At 27.9% G+C, this 25263-nt stretch overlaps 1 protein-coding gene across 5 annotated transcripts in view; it reads right to left on the reverse strand.

The window, feature by feature from the left end:
• The window catches only part of LOC135923035 (uncharacterized), a 155717-nt gene that overhangs the window by 105161 nt on the left and 25293 nt on the right, over positions 1-25263 (reverse strand). For 3 of the 5 annotated variants that reach the window (XM_065457636.1, XM_065457635.1, XM_065457633.1), the window contains exons 8-9: positions 9256-9423; positions 8815-9074 (exon numbers count right to left, since the gene is read on the reverse strand). The exons of 1 other annotated variant lie outside the window; for it this stretch is intronic. In XM_065457636.1, coding sequence (XP_065313708.1) covers positions 8815-9074; positions 9256-9423 — 428 coding nt within the window. The remainder of the gene's footprint in view (positions 1-8814; positions 9075-9255; positions 9424-25263) is intronic. One more of the 5 variants, XM_065457634.1, reaches the window with a different exon arrangement.

The following is a 25263-nucleotide window of genomic DNA, read 5'->3' on the forward strand; positions in this document are numbered from 1 at the left end:
TATTTTGAAGTTGTTTTATATTCTTGCATGTTTGCCTATTACAACATGTACGAATGTAAGGACTTTATCAAAAGGTTGAAAACATATTTACCAAGTACAACTTCCGAATCTCAGCTAAATAATTTTGCTCTGTTAAATATCCACAGAGATTTGGTTCCAACAACAAACATCTTGATGAATTGGCAACATTCCCACGAAAATTAAAATCATATTATAATTATAGTATTTAATAAAAAAATTTGTATAATATTTGTATTTGATAAGAAGTTAAAACTTGTTTTTTAAATTATTTTCTAGTCAATATTTTGTACACACTAATATTAGTATTTTCAATAAAAAAATCATATTCTACTTATATTGTATGAAAACTTAAGCTGAGGCTAGTTTTCAAAGCAAATAAAAAAAATGACATTAAACTTTATTTCAACTTTACATTTAAAAAAACTTATTAAATATAATATACCTAACTTAAAATAATAAAAAATAAGCTTGTAATATCCATAAGCACGAATTAGTAAATAATAGTTAAAAATATAAATATAATTATGATTAAATTATGAATAATTCAATAGAATAGATAAAACATAAGACCGACCGAAGGCTGGGGGAAAGCTGGCCGATGGCCAGGTAAAGGGGGTTTGGGGGCAAAGGCCCCAAAAATTTTCCCCCTCCCCATAAGAAAATCCTGGATACATCACTGTCTGTATAATATTGTTAGGACTCATGAAGGTAAAATAAAGTATTTATGATTTGATCTTATATTAACTTTTGGATCCAAAAAGCAATTAAAAATACTCAAATTAAAATTTTTAATTTAAATACCGCAATCTCAAGTGCTACTGTTGAGCAATTTAGTAAGTCAAAACTTAGACTTTTTAATCGCCAAGCCACCCTAGACGGATCATAATATAAAGATGATTATATTATCAAAATGTAATAAAAATAAATATTGCATACATTCTATATTTTTAGTAATATTTTAAATATTTGAATTTAAAATATTAATAAAAAATGTATCAAAAAATTTTTTTATAAAAGAGAAAAAAAGTAGCAAAGTTACTTTTTTAGAAAGCTAGCTAATAGCGCACTACTTTTCTGCCAAGTAGCGTTGGAAGTAACATCTAACAACACTAGCTGGAAGGTAGTGTAGTTAGCATACTTTATGAATAACTTAACAGTAAGTAAAATTACGATACTCATTTTAATATTCAAAGTTTTATGTATTAATTTAACTCTTTATGCATATCCTCTTGGGGCTGTTAAAAAAAATATTATATCTTTTTATGTTTTCTGCCATTTTTATGATTTGTAAACTTTGAAAGTTCATTGGTTAATTGCTATGTCAATTTGTTTTTTTATTTAAATTTTCTAGCATTTGAAGCCAAGTTTAATCAAGTTTGAAAAATTTTCTGAATCTGTGTTGATTGCTTCTTCTTCATCCGTATCACTAATCAATTATTAAAATTTGTATAAGATATAAGGATTATTATTAATATCATATTTTGTCGTCTATTGTGCAAAATAAAACTTGACTTGAATGGAAGGAAATAAACTTGGACAGATATTTAAGAAATTTACAAAAAATAGAATTAAAAATATTTTAATATTAAAAAAAAGTAAAATAAATATTTAAAAATATATCTATAACTTGAACCTTGCCTATTTTTCTTATAGGAAATTCACGAAAATTTGAACAAGTTATTTATGATAAGATCCAATTACAAATAAAAATATCAAAATACAATTGGTTTATAAAACGATTGTTATAGAAATAGAAAGCCATATAGGGGGATTCCATTATAAGTCGACCAAAATATCGTGATTTTTGGACGGCCACTTTTAAATAGATGAAACTTGGCATGAAGGTTAAATAGATTGTATGTTTCATACAAATCAAAATTTTAATGCTCTAGCTCAGATATAGCTCGAGTTATGGACCTTCTAAGTTCGATGGGAGTCTTTTCCTCTTTTAGCGAATTTCAAATTACTTAAAATATTTTTGGTCTAAAGTAATAAATTATATATCACTAATATTAAATAAAATATTGAAATTGAAATAAAACAAAATCCTTAATTGACATTGGGAAAAATTAGATAGACATTAAAAATATGCTAGCCAAAAATCCATTTAAAAAAAAAGGTCCAGGCCCAACTTATAAAATTTTAAATGGCCGGGCCAGGAAAACAATAAAAAATATCGGGCCTGACCGGGCTGGACAAACATTTAAATAAAGAGCCAGCTGCAAAAAATTTTAATGAACTTTCTTAACAATTTAAATTTTTTTTCTTTTTACCGAAAATAAAAAAACCTTGGAGTTTATAATTTTTTTATATTTTCCAAAATGTGGAATTTTAAGGGCTATAAAATGATATAAAATTTGTGACTCTATCTTAAGTATTATTTTAAATGATTACGCGATTTCTACTTTGAAAACGTATATCTAGTGTTTGCAATGGTACGGTCCAGGTGGTCTCATCAGACTATTGGGTCCCACGGAACGATCCGACCCGACCGGGAAAGAAAATAAAAGTTTGCTATACTATGTATTTCTTTTTAGTTAATGTGCATGTGCATGTGCATGAACATATAAAACATGATTATTTAATGCCTAACACTATAATATCTCATTCATCTTTTACTTTTTATATTCTTCCGTTTCATTCAATTCAATTCATTCGTCGTCAAGTAATATAATTTAGTAGGGTAGGTAGTATTATATTTTTATTTTAAGAAATGGATATTGAAATCATAGAGGTTTATAAAACTATTGAACCACCACAATCCTCAGGGAGTGAAAGAATGACTGTTGATGTAAATAAAAAAATCCATCAAATTCTTTATATAATGTTAAAGAATTATAGAAATATTTTGAAAAAGATAATGCTGGGAAAACATGTAAAATATGTCTATAAATATTTCCCAATTCTTCAAGTACAAGTAAATTATGCATATATGTATATAAAGCTCAAAATTTTATATATATGAATAAAAACTTAATAAATAATATTTCCTATTACTTGTATTGATATTGGTTTAAATTCAAAGAAAGAATAGAAATAAGAGAATGGCCATGGACAGGCTCGTGGGAACTAGGACATAAGCAGAGAAAGATGATAAATGAAATCCAATGCTATTATCTGATATTTTATATCCGATTAATTCGAACATACTAGATTGGTGGGAAGAGAATCATCCAATTCTAGCCATAATAGCCATGGACTATCTCCCATAAGCAAGCTACATCTTTAGCATGTGAACGTATCTTTTCTAAAGCTAATAATAAAATAACATAAAAACGAAATAGAATGAATCCAAAGATGGTTCAATCTATAATGACACTTGATTCATAAAAAAAAATATAATAATTTTTGATGTTTTAGAAGATAAATATTATATATTTTATAACCAAATATTTATTGCATTATATATATAAAAAAAACTAGTTAAATAATCAAATTGATTTAAATTATATTAAATAAATTTGTATTTTAATATTCTTTTGAATTATTAGGCATTTGTATTGCATAATATAAAACATGATTTGATGATATAATTAAAATATTGGTAATTTAAGATTTTTCATTTTTAATAAATTTAATGCAGAATAAAACTTTTGTAGCTTAATAAAAAAATTTTTTAGATAGGACCGGACCTACCGGACTAAACCGATAATCCCACGGTCCGGTCTATCCATCGGACCGGTCTCATTTTAGAAAAAGGGACCGGAACGGACGGGACCTTTGCAAACACTACGTATATCTTTGGATCATGAGCTAGCACTCTAAAATTTTGATTTTACTAAAATATACAATCGTTCATTTTAGAGATTTTTGATCGATTTGAGGTGAAATTAGTTTCTTCAATATAGGATGTTACTGCAAAGTGAATTCGTCTGATTAAATTTTTAGAATCAGATGATGATGATAAAAAACAACATCCATGCAATTATGCCATAGAAATTAAAATATAAGTAATGATATTCAATTTATTGTAGAAACCCTGAAAATCCCCAAATACGGCTCTATCGATCCTTCTTACTCATTCAAGCCCATAGCCTTCTCCATTCTTACCACCTTCATCAGTAAAGCTCAATGCTTTTTTAAAGAATTAGTAAGACGTATTCGCGAAATGACTGGTCAGCCTGGAATATTTTTTTTATGACAAAGACTTGCTACAGCTATTATTCATTCTAACTACCTAAGTTTTCTTTCATCTAATAATTTATTTTCTTTTCTTTAAATCTTAATCCTTCTCTTCTCCTTAATTAAAATTTTATATTAATCGCCTTTATTAATTTTGTCCTAGAAAAATAGTTTGCATATCCTTTTTTTTTATAATATATTATATTATTTATATTTAAGGTTGTGTCCAAAATATCAAAAATATAAAATAAATTTATTAATTGAAAAAAAAAAATTAACATAAGCTATTTCTAGTGTGAAAATAAAATAGTGTTTTAAATCATTTATCGTCATTTTTTACTTATTTAAATTAATAGAAATAAATAAATTTTATTAAAATTTGGCTTATAAGACTGCGTCCAAAATCATAAAAATATAAATAAATAAAATAATAAATTTTGAAGAAAAAAAACATAAGCTTTTTAATGTAAAAATAAAATGGTGCCAAATTTCATTTTTCGGTATTTATTTGAATTTATTTTTAAAAAAAAATAATAAATTCGAAAAAATTTTTATTCAAAATTTATCTATTTTTGAAATTTTTATAAAAAATTAGTAAATACAATTTTTAATGCTGTTAATTTTTATAAATTTACTAACCCAAACGATTATAGCCTTTTATATTAATATATTTTTTAGTGTCAGAATATAATTTTATGTAAAGCATAGGAGTGCACAGGAACCTCTGGTGCAAAAATGACTTAAAATTCAGCGATTCTGTAGAAAGGAAAATTTAGGAGGAAATTGGAAAAACATATAACCTGAATTATGATTAAGTGAAGAAGAAATTTTTAGCTGTAAATGCTAAATTTAATAAATTATGTTCTCTCACCCAACAAAAAACTGGTAAAAATAAAAATTATATTATAATTAATATTAGGTACTGATAACCTGAATTATGATTAAGTGAAGAAGAAATTATTAGCTGTAAATGCTAAATTTAATAAATTATGTTCTCTCACCCAACAAAAAACTGGTAAAAATAAAAATTATATTATAATTAAATTTATTAGGTACTGGTGCAACCAACATAAAAAGTAAGGATTTACTATATGTTGAAGAATATATATATATATATATGGTTAAAAGAGAATGTGTTGATAATATTACCAAATATTCTGATTCAAGTTTTAAATTGACAAAGACAAATGTAAAATATTAAAAGGCATGAATATAAAATAGTTTTTTATTTTAGGAATCGGAAAATTGCCATGTGGGAACAGTATTATTTTATATTTTTATATAAAATTAATATATTTTAATAAGCTGCACAATACCTTAATGAAATTGATAACCCATTTGATGATTTAAATATTGGGCAAAATATTGAAATTGCTTCATTTGATGATACTATAATTTCTGTACAATATATTACTATTATTTGATATTTATTATTGAATAATAGCTAGATCAAGATAATGCCAACAAAGAAAATAAAAACCTTATAGTTATTAATAAAAATAATCCTATTCCTACTTTAAAAAGATTTTATATTATTTCTATTACAATTTTATTTATATATATCAAATATAATAATTTATGAATATTTTATGGAAAAATTATCTTTCAAAATAAAAGATATTAGGTCTTCTAACTATTTATTAAATATTGATACAATTATTTACAACATATATGTATTTATTAAGTATATAAATAAAATTTAAATATAACCATTATCAAATAATAGGTTCATACAAAGTTTAATAACTGAAAGGTAATATAAAATAATAAATAAAATTAAATATTTACATATCTTTTAATAAATAACTAATAATTGAATCATATCAAGCATTTTGATTTTTTTTAAAACTTAAATGTGTCCAAATGGTTTATTAATTTGAGAAAATTTTAAAATTTTAATAATTTTTTCAAAACACTTTAGACACAGCCTAAAATAAATTTGTGTAATTTTTGGAAAAACTAGTAAGTAATATTAAAGTATTTGGTGGCATTGTTATTTTTCGTATTTTATCGTTTTTATGTTCTTTTTTTGTTATTGATTTTTTTCGTTTTTCTTTTTTTTAAATATATTTTTTTGCTCCTTTGTGGAATGAGCCGATATTAAAATATTCTAATTTTTACAAAACTTTAAAAAAAAAATTAATGGAATATTTAGGAAATGTTTCATAATTTTATTAATTAGCAAAAATTTATAAATTTTAAGGTATTTTTTAATATATTTAGGGCACCGCCTAAATAGAAAAAACGGAAAAAAATAAACCTTGCTAAATAGTAGCCTGTTAAAAAAATTAAAATGAAGGAAACAACTTGATTAAAAAATAATCCCTTTTCTTAAAAAATTTTAATTATTAAATGAATAAAAAAAATAAGATTATTTTTAAAAATTGAACGAACATAAAACATGAACACGCATCCAAAAAAGGAACGCGTTCACGTTCAAAGTTCGTCAAAAATAAAGGGCTGTTAATCATTATTTCAAATTCGTAATTTCAAAAAAAAATTTGATCCCTAAAATGATTTTGCAGATAACCACCTGGCATGAGATGAGGCCATTGCAAAATCACCTCTCATTATTATTATGAGGTTGTTGTTTAAACATTAATTATAGTTCTATTATAAAAAGAGTTATGTTGAAGAATATATCTTGAGATAAAAACTTTTGTTTTTACGTATTCTATTTGGTATATAGATAGAATTTTCTTATGTTATATCTAGCCAAGCAGGACAGAGGGACTAAGGTAGTCTCAACATTTTGGGCGCCGGCTAGCTCGGGTGATATAAATGGCCCAGAAATAGGGAGGTACTTTTCATGAATAAATATGGCAGAGGCCTGTCGGCGACAGCAGGGGCCAATCTGCTGCAGATATTTAACGGAGAAACACACAAAAATAACTATAGCTAAAATCAATTTTAAATAGGTTTACAAATAAAATTAAATAAGTGAACCATATCTCCTAATAACTACAAAAAATATGAAACAAAAGAAATTGAAAAAGTTCAAAGAAAATAGGGACACTGTTTTTAAAAAATAATTAAAAAATCAATTAGCCAGAACTATTGTTAGTAGCTATAGCTTTCTAGAGTAACCTTGTATTTTTTTTGTAGATCCTAAACTGAAGTCTGTCCCTTGTATTTTTTTTGTAAATCCACATTCATTCTGGTTACATTGTTTAAGAAACTTGGTCCCAACTCTTCCGCTGTTAACAGGCCACTGTCATATTCGTCCGTTTAATCCTTCTCCATCCCTGGCCCAACCTGCATAGAAGATGAACTAGCTGCATTTCCCAAAATAGTGAAGCCAAGTTAGATTTTGTTTACCTGAAATTAGTGATCTATATCGAGCCTAATTTTTCAAACTCGGCCACGTCCCAAATTTTTTAATAAAATATTTGTCCTGTCCGACCAAATCCCAAACGATTTTTTTCATTTGTCCCAAAAAGCCTGATCCGAAATAAAAATATTTGTCAGCCCGGCCCAAATTTATTTAAATATAAAAAAATTTAATTTTTTTTATTGAAAAAAAATATCCAACAAATAAAAAATATAGCATTTGTTTATTACAAGAATTTAAAAATATATTAATTATTTGACAAACGTATGATATAATATTTAAAGTTTTAAGCCCAACCCAGCCCCGCCCGAAATTTTTAAAAATATTAGACCCGACCCAGCCCAAATCAAGATTATTTTTTAAAAATACTCGACCTGACCCAAAACCTGTTCGGACCGGACCGTGATATACAGATATACCTGAAATAACATTCCACTGAAGATTTTTTGATATTTTTTTAAGGACTACAAGCTAATGTAAAATTTGTGAGTATTGGAGATTTAATCAAGATATCACACTTTTGGAATTTTAAGGCCACTATAGATCTTTTCAAGCCAGCGCTTTAAGATTAAAATTTTAATGAAATTTATATCACATTTAACAATATCTCCAAATTTCATTCATTTAAAAATTAAGAGAAAATCTCGTTTTTTTAAATTATTTATTAGGAATGATCCATAACGCGTTACTTATTTGTGGGGAAGTGATGAGTAAGGCAAGGACGTTTCATTTTACGGATGGTAACGAAAAAATCGTTACATCTTTAGTAATACAGCACTGATAAAAATCTTTTTTTTTTAAAAAAAAATTAAGAACCTACCTTGATCATTAGTTTTAAGAGTTTGAATAGAAGTAATTTTGGCTTAGTATAAGGTAAATATTACCCTCCCATGTATCTTTACCGATGTAAAAATTTTTGGTTAAGATCTGTAAATAGCGATAAAATTTGAATAATCAAGTCGAAAAAAAATATTTTTTCTAAATTGTTAAAGACGCGTATTAAATGATTTACAATGTTTAAGGAATATTTAATTTGAATAGTAAAATTAAGATAATTTGTAAAATTAATTGAGAAATGTTGTATAAAAGGAGCGAAAATTTATCATTTTAATTTTTTAGTAATTTTTAGTTGTTTTGGTAATTGTATATCATATATTTTAAAGATTAATAAATTCATTCTTTTGGTGTAATTTTTATGTGCTATAATTGTTTTTAATTAATAAATAAATTAGTAAATGAGTAATTAGTTAATCCGGAATACAATTCACTTTTAAAACAAGATCCATAAAATATAATATGACATGTTTAGATCAAAATGTATCGAACTATATATTAATTACCTGATTAAATACGGCACTGTTTAGGAGTGTTTTATAATTGTTGGATACCCTAAGAACAGCCGATAGTATGAATATAATATCAGGGATCTGGGTTTCGTTGATGACCCATAACAAATCTTCAACCATAAAGCAACTCCGGACAAATATAAGGTTATTTTGGGGGAATGCTTGATTAGAATGATGATTAGGGAGTGGAGTATTTGAATCGGATGGGGTATTCGAAGGAGATATGTTGAGTATTTTGAGTGAACTGTTAGAGTCTAATATATATAAAGATTTACAAAATAAACCAAAATTCTTTGATTACCTAAACTTATTTTGAAATATTTTTACAATTCTCAATGGGTAAATAACATATTATTTAATTTTTATTAGGAAGATATAAAAGTAAATAAGTATGTTTAATTTACCATATCTATATATTAAAAAAATATTTTTCACTCTTGATATGTAAACTTGGCAAAATTTTTTGGGTCACAACGCGTAACTTGTTTTGATTAGTTATTATCTTAATTAGAGATTGAGGTGTGGTAGATTGAATATGAGCAGTTGGTTCAAGATTTTCGTTGAAAATTTGTATTTCTATTCTCGTATTATTCCATTGGATCTCTTATGTAATTAAAAAATTAATGTATAATATCAAAAATTAGGGCTGGGATGCATGAAAAAAAATTTGAATTTCAAAAACTAAATCAAATAAAAAAATTGAAATTTTTTTTGGATTTAAAAAAACAAAACGAAAAACTTAAATAGTATATCAAAGGCAATAAATTTTTAGTAGATTTAATTATAAAAAAATTACTCTTTTAAGCAGTATTTATATAATATGTTGAGCAGCAACAAAATTAAAAAAAGTTGAGATGTAGATGGCCAGTATTTTTTGGGTTAATGATGCTTACTACCAAGTCAACGTATAGCAATTTTCTAAATACCGACCAAAATTTATTAAAATGTAATAAGACCCTTATTATTTAATATATTATAACGGAATCACGTGATCGAGTCCGGCCTCCTATATATCATCCCCCCCCCCCCCAAGGACGGAACCGCCAAGTTAGATTAAGGAAAAAAACATGATCATTGCTGGAATTCGAACCCATGACCTCGTATTGGTAAGCGACGCTCTTGACGACAAGGCCACAGAGGCTTTCCAAAAACCACGATTTAAATATATATTATAAATAAATTTGGCAGTGCCTATCCAAATGAAAAATGAACAAAATGCAAATTTGATAGGTAATACCTTAAGGTAGTAAGTATCATAAACCTTTATTATAAGCTATCAGATATATTATATAAATCATCCATCTCAGCTAATCAACTAAAAGAGATCCTTATATTATATATTATAGAATCCTTATTCTTATTAACTAAATATACCTGATATTTAATATTATATGAAAATTAACATCAAATAATAAAAATTATTAAATTTACCACATAAAATATAACATAGAGATGTATTATTAAATTGAATTTTTTATTGCATTTATATCATTAGGCAAATCTAAATGAAAATAATCAATGATCACAAATATATAAGATGGGGCAATTGCATATTCCTTTGTCCTAATCATCTGTTTTAATTTAGTTTTATAAACCAGATTAAATTTTTAACAAATTTATATCCTATTGACTAATTGGATAATTAAATCTAATCACAATTAATAAAATATATTAGTTTAATTTATCCCAATTATCTGAGGTTTTTGTTTCTAAAGTAATTAATGAATTTGCAAATAAATTTTGTATATATCATTTTTCTACTATTTCCATAGCAATAGTTTTAATATGAGACAACTGTAAATATTCTTTCTAAAGTATTTTCATCATTACTAACTTCTAATGAAATATTGGACTTTAAATTTGGTATAAAGATGTATTTTCATACCAAATTTCTACTATGTTCATCTTTTAAAAAACTTTCTCGGTTCGACATATCTTTCCAAAAAACTGTATTTTTACCCCAAAATTAAAAATCACCCTCTAGTTATTTACTGCTTTTGGCAAAAAATATTAAGTCTCAAAATCTAAAAATTTGCATGCACCTTAAAGCCATAGCTATAAATAATAGCTTAATTAAAAGTCGCGCAATAATGACTTGCACAATATATCACTTTAGGGTAAGGTTGCTAAGGATAAAACGGTTAAAATGTTCCGTCTGATTTAAGTTGTAAAAAGATAATTTTTAAATATTAACATCTACACAATATAAAAATGAGGCTTTGGACCAAAGGAACATTAATAAATAGTTTGTGTGTTATTTGAAATAAAATTTTATGAATAGTCGCAAAAGGAAGGAGTAATTGAAATCTACGATGTACCTAAAATGTGCTATTTTTGATATAATTTATTATATTACGGTATTGTATTGATTGATGAATAGATGCCAAAATAGCAATATTTTGTTCAATTAAACAAGATAGTTATGTTTGATAATATTTATACCACTTTACCCAGTGTATGGGGTAAAATGGCACACTTCATATCATTAATCAGACCTCCTAAAGTATCATAGGTAGAGAGCTACAATTTTGCATTTTGTAGATTAAGGATTTTAATATATATAAATATATACTTTGTTATGTTTTTTGTTAATGTTTTAAAATGTTATGAAAAAGCAAAATACCAAGGATTTTTCCTAATGATTTTTATGTTTTATTAAAATTAGTGTTGTTAAAGAGCGTCACTACATTTTTAAAAACATCTGGAGCACCCTATTTTTCAATCGGAAGTGGAAATTAGCATCTTATTAGGGTGGAGCGGAGAAGATGTGCTAATCCGCTCCTTTAATTTTATAGTATAAAAAATGTTCTTAATTAATATATTTGTTAAATACATTAAAAATAATATATATTTATACTAAAATTTATGAAACTATTTATATATATTAAATATTGAGCCGAGTTCCTATTTACACTTTTATATTTTCGACATTTTTTAAACTCAAATTATAAATCATAAAAACCATGGAATGCGCTATCGTGTTATTATCGGAATAATATATTGAAATCGATGAGATAACATTTCTATTTCCATTGTACAATAAATATTTCTTCTTTTTAGAGTCGAATGTTTGAGAGTAAAAGTTCTGAAATGGATAAAGATTTTCAACTTGTGGAGATTTTGCAGATTTAGTTTATCAATCTCTTGTAATCTCTTATACACGGCATTGATAAAAGGTTTATAATTTTATTTTAAAAAAAACCTTTTTTTAAATAACTTTATTGCACATTTTCAACAGTTCTAAATCATGATAATATCATTTCTTATATTATTCATCCTATATTCAGATTGAATTGAGAATAGATAAGGATGGATCAAACTAGAGAATCAAAAAATTAATTTTATAAGAAAATAAATTCCTAACACAAAAATATTTAAAATTAGACCGAAATACCCTCCAATGATTTAGAAGATTTTTATGGATTTAATTAACTTGATTATCAGGAAGATAATATATGAGACAAATTTTTTACCAACACAAACAATACCACGATAAATATATTTGATCATAACTTTATAAAAAAAAATTCTAAAATACAATATCCCCCTTCCCTCTAGTTCTCCTGTTTAACGCTCGTTTAGAATCGCTTAACAGGATTAGGGGAGAGTTGTGTCTGTTTGTTAAGTTCAAATTTATAATAATGTACTTTTAAAAGCATATAAAATATTATAAATAATTTTGATGCAAATTTGTGCGTATATATCATTTTGTAAACTTTATATTATAAAAAATAGAAATCAAAGGAGCGACTAAAAAGCGGTGCTCCTTATTTTAAAAATTTGGATCAGGAGTGCGATCTTTTTAAAAACTAAATAGAGGAGATAGCTCCATTTGAAATAGTAGGAGGGGGAGCTAGCTGCTTTTAAAAAGAAACGTTAACAACTATGATTAAAATATTAGATAGAGTCCTAATTTTATTAAAAAATACAAAAAATTGTTGTTTATAAGTGCATCTGTGGCTGAGTTATTACAAACGCTGATTGAGGAATTACTAATATAAATCTAGACCTAGGTTCAAATCCAGCATGGATCAAGATTTTCCTGATAATAAGATAGTTCCGTGCTCTGGGGTATGATATATACAATAGCGGAAGCGAAAAAGTGAGTCTTCTTGCATTTTAATTTTTGGTATTTGTTTAGCTAATATTATATGACAATCAACATTGCTCGTTTTTTCGTTTCTCGTAGTTGAATTGGAACTTATATTCATAATTTTCTAATATTAATAACCACAATGATTATCAAGATGATTTTTGGTAAAAAGCTATGCAATATTATTCCAGCATATGTTCTTCAGGGAAGTGAAGAAGAGAAAGATAGATTTTGGGACAGTCGTTTATTGGAGGTGACATCGAGACTGGCAAATGAAGAGGGGATTATCTTCTGGTTATCTGAAGGGTCATATGGGAGCGAGTAGTGAGGGTTACAAGGGAGTACATGAAGGATTTAGTTATGGCAAGAGAAATCAGGAAGGGGAGAGAATTTTGGATTTTGATGATCGTTTCTAATACAATGTTTAAAAAAATCAGAGAAGTTGCTGGCATATACGGGTAATGTTAAAAGTGCGGTGGATTATTTGCTAGTGAGGAGATGTGATAGAAGCATTGTAAAAAATGTGAAAGGAATGTATTGATCAGCACTGATTAGTTAAAGAGGATCTCACTTATAAAGGCGATAGAATCACTAAAAGAAAGTTTGTGCTAAGGCTGAATGTTTGAAAATTGAAGGAGAGTTTAAATATAACTGGGGCGCCATGAAGTAAGCCTTGGTGAGGACAACTAAGGAGGTATGTGGATAGACAAAATAAGGAGACATGGTGGTGGAATCCGAAGATAGCGAAAGCTGTGGACAAGAAATGGAGGTGTTTTAAAAAATTGTATAATAGTAAAGAAAATAGTGAGAACGATATTTACAAGGTGGCGAAAAGAAATGCTAAGAAGTTAATAGTGAATCCTCAAGAAGGGGCATGAGTTTGCTAAAGAAATGGAATGCGCAGATGGAATGGGAAATGTAATCCAGGTGGCAAAGCAGATGGCAAAAAAGCGGCAGGATGTGGTAGGTGTTGAATGTGTGAAAAATATAAACGAAAAATGGTGATTGATAGTAGTGGTATTAAGAACACTGGAAGGACTTTTGCGAAGAGAATGAATGGGATAATGATGCTAGTTGTGCAAAGGTAAAATGTTTAGGGTGTAAATATGGCAAAGACGAAATTAAAAGAGCATTGAAAAAAATGGAAAAAGTTAAGGAAAAGGTTCAGATGACTTAGGAATTGAATGGTTAATGAATTGAGCCAATCTAATTGCCGAAGTAGGAACTATTCCTGAGGATTGGCAAAGAAGAATTACTCCTGTATACAAAGGGAAAGGTGATCTTTTAGATTGTGGGTCGTATAGCTATTAAATTCTTGGAATATGCCATGAAAGATTTGAGAGGGTGTTAGAGAAGCGGGTAAGGGGATGAAATACAGTTTGACAGATGCAGTTTCTGTGGTGAGGCAAATACAAGAGAAGTATCTTGCAAGGGAAAAGAAACTGTATTATGCGTTTGTTGATTTGGAAAAGACATATGGCAGAGTGCCGAGCGAGGTTACTAGATGGGCCGTGAGAAAATCTGGTGTGAAAAATTGACTATGACAGTGATGACAATGTATGTGGGAGTACAAACTGCTGTACGGACTGCTGATGGAGATAATGAAAGCTTTGAAGTGAAGGTAGGACTTCATTAGGAATCCATGCTGAGCTCATTATTATTTATCTTAGTAATGGATATTGTGGCTAGAGGGATGCGTGAAGGACTTTCATGGGAGTTATTGTATCTGATGACCTTGAATTAATGGCACACAGTGACGAAGAATTGAGGGATAAAATATGGAAGATAGCTATGAAAGCAAAGGGCCCGAAAATGCTTAATCGTGGTAATGTAGGTTAAGTAACAATGAGTGTTTTATGGAGGTACTATGGAAAGGTGGATTGCCATTAAATTTAATAATTTATTGCCAGCCTCATGCTCTATTTGACTAAAATTTCGTTCGGTTGCATTTATGTACAAGAAGCAAATTCACTGGGCTTATCATTGTTGTTAATCATATAGGACCAGCGTCTACATGAGCGAGGAGGGAGGGTAGGAACAGTTTGAATTTAATTTTTCTTGAGAAGGGGTAGGAGCCTTTAATGGGGGTTATCTATTAAATTTTGAGATGAAATAAGACAAAATATATTGCTGTAAAAATTAATATTTTATTATAGACCTATTATAATAGAATGATATTGCTGATCATCGACCAAATCTATATATTGCAAACAATCATTAACATTATTTTCCAAATAAAATTTTTCAAGCTCATAATGCTATAATAATGCATTCATTGTAAATGAGAAGGTTTTTAATTGAATTCATTATCTAAAAATTAACTCCTTTATATTCACAAAATTTTGATGGTTGGTAGTAGATAAAATAATTTAAGTTATTCTTTTTAAAATCTGAAAAGAGTATCATATTATAATTAAAAAGGTGGAATTAATAATGAGAAAACATCGGTGCCGAAGGTGTAGGAAATTTTTTAGGGGGGTATGTATAGGTTTTGAGGGATGTTTGCATCCAGTGAAAATCCTATGATGTAGACGCTTTATGGGACAGAACTGATTTTATTATGAGAGGCGCAAGCAGCAAGAATGATCGGCATTTTTGGATTATAAGGTGGTGCCTCTGATATTAATTTTTTAAAATTATTAATTATATTTGTTTTGCTTCATTATCTGTCTACCTCCATAATACATTTTTCCTTATATAAAGATATTTATAAATTTTGGGTAATAATTAGCTATACCTCGACCTGTGACCTGGCCGGCCAACCTTTTTCATCACGCCGAAAACGTGATGTTTCTAAAAATCATGCAGGGGTGTCGCCGATATTCATATCGATGGGGCCAGGTCGGGGCATAAACTTTTTTAAAAATATTTTATTCCAGTTTCATCAGTGAAAATACCTAAATAATCTATTATCGAATATGCTATATCTTGATAGCACTGATCCATAAACCCATTTTCAAATTGGCGATTCATATGATGATGACAATAATCCTCTCAAATGAGAACATTTAAATTAAATGTCCTAACTGACATGTTTTAAAGCGTTAATTTATTTGTCCATTTATCATCATAACATTTTAATATTATTTTAGAGCCTTTGTCCATTCATCATTATAATATTTATATTTTTTTAGAGCGTTAATATTTCCATTCATCATTACAAATTTTTGAAAAATCTTTTTTGTAGGTTTTGTCTAATTTTTTGCCGTTTAATAAATCATTTTTATGATTATAGAAGATTAATTTTCCTTCTCAAAAACTTTTTCTTTATCCCAAAAATCCAACACGCCTTCCGCTCTGCCCCACTTTTCTTATACCCGGAAATTCTCACCCAAATAGAATCAACAATCAAAGACTCTTTAGAAGGCATCCTTAATATAAAATTCAGTCCTAATTCTTGGATGCAGACCTCCTTACCCTCGAAATTTGGGGGTCTTGGCTTAAGATCACCCGCGTCACTCAGCCTTGCTGCCTTTTTAGCCTCAAAATCAAGCTCCCGCTTAATTATTCTATCACTTAACAATAACCCCACAGACCCCCACCTTCCCCACGCCCTAGCAATCTGGAAAGAGAATTCCTTCTCCGCTCCAATCCCCACATCACGAAAGCAACATGATTGGGATCTTTTCTTAATACGCCACTCCGTTGAATATCTAATATCGAGTGCTGCTTCTAAGGGATCCCCATCAATCCTTTCACATTTATTATCTCCCATTACAGTTGAAGAATCCTTAACAGTTGATCATCTCTCTCTCCCACAACTGCAAGTTCCACAACTTTTGCCTTCCCTATCAGGCTATGAATGGTTAGAAGCTTTGCCCAGCTCAAACTTAGGACTTCTCTTAACAAACGAAAAATTACGCATAGCAATAGGTCTCCGTCTTGGTTGTAATTACTGGCCAACTCCACATGTACATTATGTTCCCAACCCGTTGATTGTTTTGGACATCATCCTCTTCATTGTCGATTCTCTAAAAGTAGACATTCTCGACCCAGTGCAGTTAACGGCACCATTCTCCCTGCTCTACGCTCAGCTCAAATTCCAGCAACCCTCGAACCCTGTGGCCTCTCAACCGAGAATAATATACGGCCAGATGGGCTGACATTAATACCATGGAGTAATGGAATTCCATTAGCATGGGACTATACCTGCATCGACCGATATGCTCCCTCCTTTAATAACAAGTCATTCATGAGAGCTGAAAACTCTAAAATTAATAAATACACTTTTGCAATCTCATACCAATCGTATCCGACACATCCGGTTTTTTTGGCAATCATGCCCTAACCTTCTTCAAATCCCTTGGTAGAAAAATCCGCGCAATCACTGGTGACCCACAGGAAGGCTTCTATCTCAGACATCACATATCTATTGATATATGCAGATCTAACTGCATTGCCATCCACGGCTCTCTTTCTTGACCTCCTCTCACCCAACATACAATTTACTATACTAATTATATTTTTTTTTATTATACAGTTTTTTATATAGATTTTATACAAATAGTCATGACATTTTTAATATATATTTTTAAATTACGTACATATGTTTTACTTTTAACGTTTAATGTATTATTTTAAAATTGATTTTTAAATAAATAGTGTTACTATCAAAAAAAAAAATTTAATATTTTGAAATTGTTATAAAAGTTAATAAATTCATTATTTCCTTCTATTTTTTTAGATTGATTATTTTTCGTCCAAAATTATTATTATCTTTGTTAGGAAAAAATTATTTTGGTTATAAAAAAAATATGATAGTTAATTTAAAAAAAAGGAAAAGTGATATAGCTCAGGCTGCATTCAAGGTGGAGACTGATCCGTTTTTTACATTCGTTCCGTCAAAAGTCAATCTCATTAAAAATGATATATATATATATTGATTTTCATTTTTAAAAAATTATAAGTAACGTTATAATGCTCTATAAAATTTGACGGATCAAAAAGTTAAAATGTTTTGACTTCAAAATTTGCCGGATCCGTTTTAAGACGGAAGGTATCGGAACGGACGCACTTTGAATGCAGCGTCAATCGAAAAAAAAGATAAAGAAATAATAAACAACACAATAAAAATAAAGGTAAATAAAATATTTATATTTTCTAATAACGAACACCAATTAATAATTAGTAAGGATAATTTATAACCTGAACTTAGAATACTAACCAGGTGGCATAGTATCTTAATAAAGCTCAAAAGCATATATGGAGCTAATAAAAATTGAATTAATTATGTTTTGAAAAAAATTGGAAAGCATTCCAAATCAACGGATTTCGTAAAGGGAACTTTTTTTTACGAAATTTAAAAAAACAGTTGAATTTCTATCATCACAAAAATGGCGTATATTGAACTTGGTATTTCAGAAGTTAATAAAAGCATTTAGTAGTAGATAATGATAGCTAGGAAATATTTTACTAAGAAAAATATGTTAAAAAAACTTGCGTTATGATTTCCCGTTGCAACCTGCTAGTAATATTATCTAAGAATTTTAATTAATTAAATTTAATTTCAAAAATTATCTAAGTGTTGGCTTCTATTTTAAACCCAAGATTTCAAAAATTAAAGTGTCAAAATATATTATATGGCGTGTCCTAGTTTTGGTAAAAAAACATTATTTATTTATATATATATATATCAATCAATATAATGCTTATTGTTGATTGGTCGGGGAAGAAATAATAATTATTATATTATTTTTCTTAATTTTTGTTCACTTTTATTAATTATTGTATTTTTGTTATAAATTTTTGATATTCTACTATTTTGATGTGTGAATATTCATTCTTAGATTTTGTTAATTCTATTTTTTATGGATTTTAATTACTATAAGTAAAAATATGGAAAATAAAAGTTAAAGTTATACGAAACTAAAAAAAAGTGTAATTATATTCATTAATAGTTATATTAGATTAGTTAGAAATTTGAGTATAAGAATAGATATTAAGTTGAGATTAAGAGAGACGTAGAAAGTGGTGTTCGAGACCAGTAGATTCTTATTCTAATTAGTGAGGTTTTAAAAAGTAAAAAACAAAATTTTTTATAAAATTTTAACAATGCAATAAAATTTTTGTAATATGAAATGGGCTTGTATTTTGATTATTAAAATAAACCTCATATTTTGATAAAGTTTTCATTTATAAGGTTTTTTGTTATAAAGTTCTGTAAGAAGTACGAATTGGATATAATTGATCATTTATTTAGGATATTGTTATTTTTAATAATATTTTTTATTCATTACATTGAAAATTCTGATAAGGAAATGTACCGATGTAGTGACAAAGGTATAAAATAATTTAAAGAAAGACACTGTGGTGAATTATTTTAAAAAATATTGAACTTGGAAATTAATTTAAAAATAGTTTCAAATGAAATCAAGAATGATAAATCTGAAGTGGTTAATTTAAAGGATAATCAGGGAGATAGTCTGGAATGTGTGAAAAAATCGGTGGTTATCCTCCAAAAATTAAAAAAAATAAAAGAAGTAATCAATGGTATATATACCAGGATGTATGTAAATTGATGAATGTGAGTAATAATTCATTAAAGTGCCAGTTATGTGGCATAAAAAAAATGGTTTTTCAAAGGACAAAAAATTTGGTTAAAATATTGATGCTAAGAAGAATATTTTGAATAATATTATATGTAACCGTTGTAGTTATAAAGGACACAAGGTTGAAACTTGTATAGTCAAGGATTAAAATTTTCGTGGTGGATTTCCATTATGAAATCAATATTGGAAAATTCTAATGTGAGAAAAATTTCGACACAAATAGGTTTGATATATTACAATCAAATTTTCTCGTTTGTGCGCTACGTGTAAAAAACGGGACATTTAGCCATAAATTGTGATGAAATGTCAAGTAATTTAATTGATATGTTATTCGATACTGGTGCTAGCTTAATGTCTAGAGATAATTATTATAAATATTGGCCGAATGGCATTATTGAAAAGGAAAAATGTGTGTGATTTGATGGTTCTGAAATTAAAGTTTTGGGTAAAACACAATGGGATTCTATTTTCAATGATACTACTACAAGTTTGGAATTTGGGTAGTAGAAAAAAAATGTATGGGTGGGATTGGATTACCAAAATCGGACCTCGTAATAATTATTGGGATTTTTTATCATTGATAGCGAATTAGCTAATGATAATGCTGAAAGAAAAATAATTGCGGATAGCATCCGAAATAAACTTTAAGAAAAAAAATGTTTAATTTATTGAACAAAGAAAAAAAGCCTGTCGTTAATAATCATATTCATGAGTATCACAAAAAAATAATAATAGAGTCGAGTAACTCTAAAATTAATAGTGAAATTGATAAAGATAAAATGATAGATTTTGAAAATAATGAATTAAATAAAGTTAATAATGCTATACCTATTTTAGTTAAAAATATTGTTAATTTTTGAGGAAAAGTTAGGACGTCTAAATGATTATAAGTATAAGTTAACTGAAAGAAGGTTTTTCACCTATTTTCTTGGCATGTCGAAGAGTTCCTTTTGATTGGAAAAAGGAAATAGAAGATGAATTAGACCGATGGGTCAAGGATAGATTATTATTTCAATTGAATATAGTAAATGGGTCACACCATTGGTTTCCGTGTTACTTTAAATCCAGCGGTTGTGGAAGTAAAATATACATTGCTTAGGATTGAGGAAATTTTGGCCAATTTAAAAGGTGCAAAATATTTCTCCAAAGTTGATTTATCTTCGGTGTATTTACAGAAATTCAAAAATTAATACGATAACGACTCCCAAAGGATTATTTGCCTTTAGTAGGTTACCATTTGGACTAAGTGTGAGCGCCGATTTTTCAGCGTAATATGGCATCAGTTTTCCAGGGCCTAGAAGGAGTTTTTTATTATATGGATGATGTGTTAATTACTGGTGTAACACAGGAACAACATAATCAACGTTTGGATAAAGTTATCAAAAGAATTCGTGATAAAGGTCTCAGGGCCAGTAAAGAAAAACGTGTTCTTGTTTGGGACATCAAATTAATGGGATGGAGGTGAAACCCTTGATAAAATTTTGAAAAATATAGCAAATATGCTGCCAACCAATAAAGTTGAGGTTCAATTATTTTTGGGTATGATAAATTAGGTTAATAATGCTTACTACCAAGTGAATGTATGGAAATATTTTAAATACCAATCTAATTTGCTAAATACCGACCAAAATTTATTAAAATGTAATAAGACCCTTATTATTTAATATATTAAGACGGAATCATGTGGTCGAGTCCGGCCTTCTATATATCATCCCCCCAAGGATGGAACCACCAAGTTAGAATAAGAAAAAAAACATGATTATTCCCGGGATTCGAACCCGGGAGCATGGGATCAGTAAGCCAAGCTCTTGCCTACTAGGCCATAGAGGCTTTCGAAAAATCACGATTTTTCAAATATATATTATAAATATATTTGGTAGTGCCCATCCAAATGAAAAATGAACAAAATTCAAATTTGATAGGTAGTACCTTAAGGTAGTAAGCATCATTAACCGATAAATTATTATCATAGATGGATGATATTGCAAAGATTGCAGAATTATTACAAAAGGAGTTCATTTTGAAAGGTCCAGTGAACAACAGTCATTTGAATTGTTAAAACAGAAAATTGGGAAAGAACCTATTTTAGTGTGTTTTAACAATAATTTAGAAATAATATTTGCTGTTGATGCATCTAACAAGGGTGTTGGAAGGGCATTATTGTATTTAATTGATTAGAAAGACCAACTTTATTTTTTTTCAAGAGTTTTCCGAGAAGTAGAAACGCGATATCCTGTTATTTAACAGGAAGCCTTAGCCGTCATTTTAGGTTTAACTAAATGTCGGGAATATTTAATCGGGAAAAATTTGTACCGATCACAATTAATTCATTTATTCAAAAATGATAATTGAGAATTAATGTTATCCCCACGATTACAACATTGGTTGTTATTAGTGAGAGTTTCAGTGGGAAATTAGATATCACCGAAGCAAAAAATATTGTTTGCCTGATATATTATCCAGATTGGGATCGAGTGAAAAAGATCTCAAATTTAATAAAAATAAAGTAATGGATAAAAAGAAAACATTGGTTTATTTTCTTTCAAATATGGTGGTCCCACAAATTGGGAAGATCTAAAATTCAATACTTTGAAAGATAAAGAATTGAGTCAAATAAAATTATTCTTTACGGGAAAAAACCGTGGAAAAATAATTGTAAAATTTATTAAAAAATTGAAAAAAAATTATCCGTAGTGGATGATTGTCTAATGCGGAGAAATAGGGCAGTAATTCCTTTTAAATTACGTGGTAAAATTATTGATGTATTACATGCAGGACATCAGGGTTGGGATAAGATGAAATCTTGTGCTCGTGAATATGTGTGGTGGCCAGGTATGGATAGTGATATTGAAAAGATTACGAGAAAATGTGTTCCATGTAATACTGTGCCTCTATGCCCCGTAAAGAAATGGGAGTGTGTGGCCAAGGTCTAGTCAGCTGTGGAAAAGGGTCCACGTGGATTTCCTCATAAAAAAACCTATTTTTTAATGGATTCATATTCCAAGTGGATTAAATATGAAGAAGTTAATGGATTAACGACCAAGGTTGTTATTAAATTATTTACAAAATATGGACTAAATTTGGAATTCCAAAACAGTTGTATCTGATGGAGTTCCGGCGTTCATCAGTGAAAATTTTAGACATTTTTATACTTCTTTACAAATAAAGCATATGTTGGCTCCACCATATCATCCTAGCTCTAATGGCTGAGAGAATGGTAGCTATAATGAAAAATTGGATTAAAAAGGCCAAATATGAAAAAAATGAGATTTGGATAGCCCAGTTACATTACAATAATTCCAAAAATTGGAAGGGTGTTACTCCTGTGGAATTGTTTTTGGGTAGAAGAACCCGAGGGCCATTAGATTTAAAACCAAAGGGCAGTGCTATTATATTACCAGGTGAAAAAGTAAATATAAGGTTTCATGTGAGACAAAATATATGGGCTCATTTATCCAATAATAAAAATAAAAAATGGGAAAAAGGTAATATAGTAGAAAATATGGGATCAAAATTAAATCAAACCAATTTAAAAAATGGGGTACTTATGATCAGACATAATGATCATGTACGGTCCAGGTCCTAAACCTATATAATAATTTATAGTAAGTTGTGGATATAATTCCATTTAATTAACTTGACTCCTTATGATAAAGTGATCTATTTATTCATTGATTATTGAGCACGAACCCCGAGCACAGACCCGTGGTTTAAGGGGTCAAGATCTTCTTAAAAAGATAGAAACTCAAATTTGGAAGAAATTAATATAAATTTAAACGCCTTAATATTAATGGATTTTCCTCAGCAAGCGCGTGTTTTCATGTATTTAGCTATTACCCAATTTATAAAAAGTGTAAATTGAAGATTTTATATATTTTGACTTCGGGATAGGCAGGACAAACCGACGCTTGTTTATAAACCCCGCCCTCCCAAATAAAAATGATTATTTAAAATAATTCTAAATATCCCATTCAAGCTCAATCTTGCAGAATTTAGGAAATAGTGTTATCATTTTGAATGTCCAAAATACATTTCTAAAATTAGGAAAAAAAAAAATTGTTTAAAAATTAGCGATGAAATTAAACAAATCCGGCCAGAAAGTTCGTACCAAATTTTGAACTAGGATGGGGCACAGCATAGCGATATTAATTTATTAAGCCTGTGCACGCTGAAACACTATTTAAAAAAGTTACGATGGCCCGTCGACCGGTCTGTTATTTTGAATCCTTTTTTTAATAGTGGAAATTATTTTAAAACGCAAAAAAAGAAAAGATTTATATTTTGATTTAAAAATTTCAAATAAATGAATAATTTCTAATAGTGCGCACAAATTGAGCATTTGCGTTTTGCCGTACTTTTTTTATTGTTTAAATTGAGGCGGCGTTTTTAAATTATTTATAATTAAAAAATGGAATTTATTAGCATGGATCAGGAAAAGATGTTAGCATTATATTATTAACAAACCATAAAAGAAAGAGGAAAATTAGAGGAAAAACATCTCAAATATATATTAAAAGACAATTATTCTCTAAGTATGTTACACTTAATTATCCTATATAAAAGATATTTAATAACTGGTATGTCCTTTTCACAATTATCATACAGTTTAAGGATATCCAAATACTGTGTTGTATATACATAGTAAAATCAGTATGCAGGGCAATTTGAAATGCTGCAAAAGATATTTACATGCCAAAGTCTTCAAAGAAGGATTGAGAAAGAGTGCATTAAATTAATATATTTTGATAATTTAATATATAATATATAATTATTTAGATTTCTTGATATATTCAGGGTTCCCCAATATTGGTGCCTTGGATGGGAAACATATCTATATAAAATGTCCTTCCAATAGTGAATTTTACTTTTTTTGATACAAACATAGATTCACAATAGTTTTGTTAGCCTTAACAGACACAAATAGAAAATTTGTTACATAATATAATGATAAGCAATGAAGGAATAGGCGCTGATGTTGATATCACAGGTACAACAAATATTTTAGTACCTTATATTTTCTTTATATGTAAAAGATACAATGCCCAATCTGACCACTAGACCATTTTCTATTGGCAGAGACAGGCAAAACAATTCATCAACAATCGAACAAAAAATTTTAAGAGACAAATTTAAAAAAATTTTAAGAGACAAATTTAAAAAAATTTCTAAGTCTTAATTTTTGTTTTATATTATTGTTATAAATAATGTTAATTATATCAAATATATAATTGATTATTATTATTTAGAATATTACCTAATAAATAAATTTATATAATAAACTAGATTTGTGTTTAAATTTTTAAATCTTTATTCTGATCACCTTATAAATTAAAATCCCAGAATTTATTTTACAAAAAATATAATAAAAAACTGCCTAGTTAATGAGTTGTTTATTAATGATATTAAAATTTATATATTATTAGAGGCACTTAAATATTATATTTATTAGAATTAAGTATTTATATTTTAATAAATCTAATTTTAATATAATTTTTCAATCTTTATTAATAAATTTGGACACTATATAAATAAATAAAAACTTCATGAATATATTTAAAATACTAAAAAATATCTAATAACAAATTTGGACATTAGAATAAAATTTTATTTATGAATAAAAATAAAAATACAATAAAATCATATATATTTACAAATAATATATATATACAAATAATTAGGGCTGTGCCAATATTAAATATCGGATATCGGATCTGGCCGATACCTGTAAAAACCGATCCGATCTTTTTACTTTTCTTTTTTTGTTATTTTATTTTATGTTATGTATATTTATTTTACATTATT

The sequence above is a fragment of the Gordionus sp. m RMFG-2023 genome, chromosome 1 (genome assembly GCF_954871325.1).
Source record: "Gordionus sp. m RMFG-2023 chromosome 1, tfGorSpeb1-WG-v2, whole genome shotgun sequence".
Classification (NCBI taxonomy): Eukaryota; Metazoa; Nematomorpha; class Gordioida; order Chordodea; family Parachordodidae; genus Gordionus; species Gordionus sp. m RMFG-2023.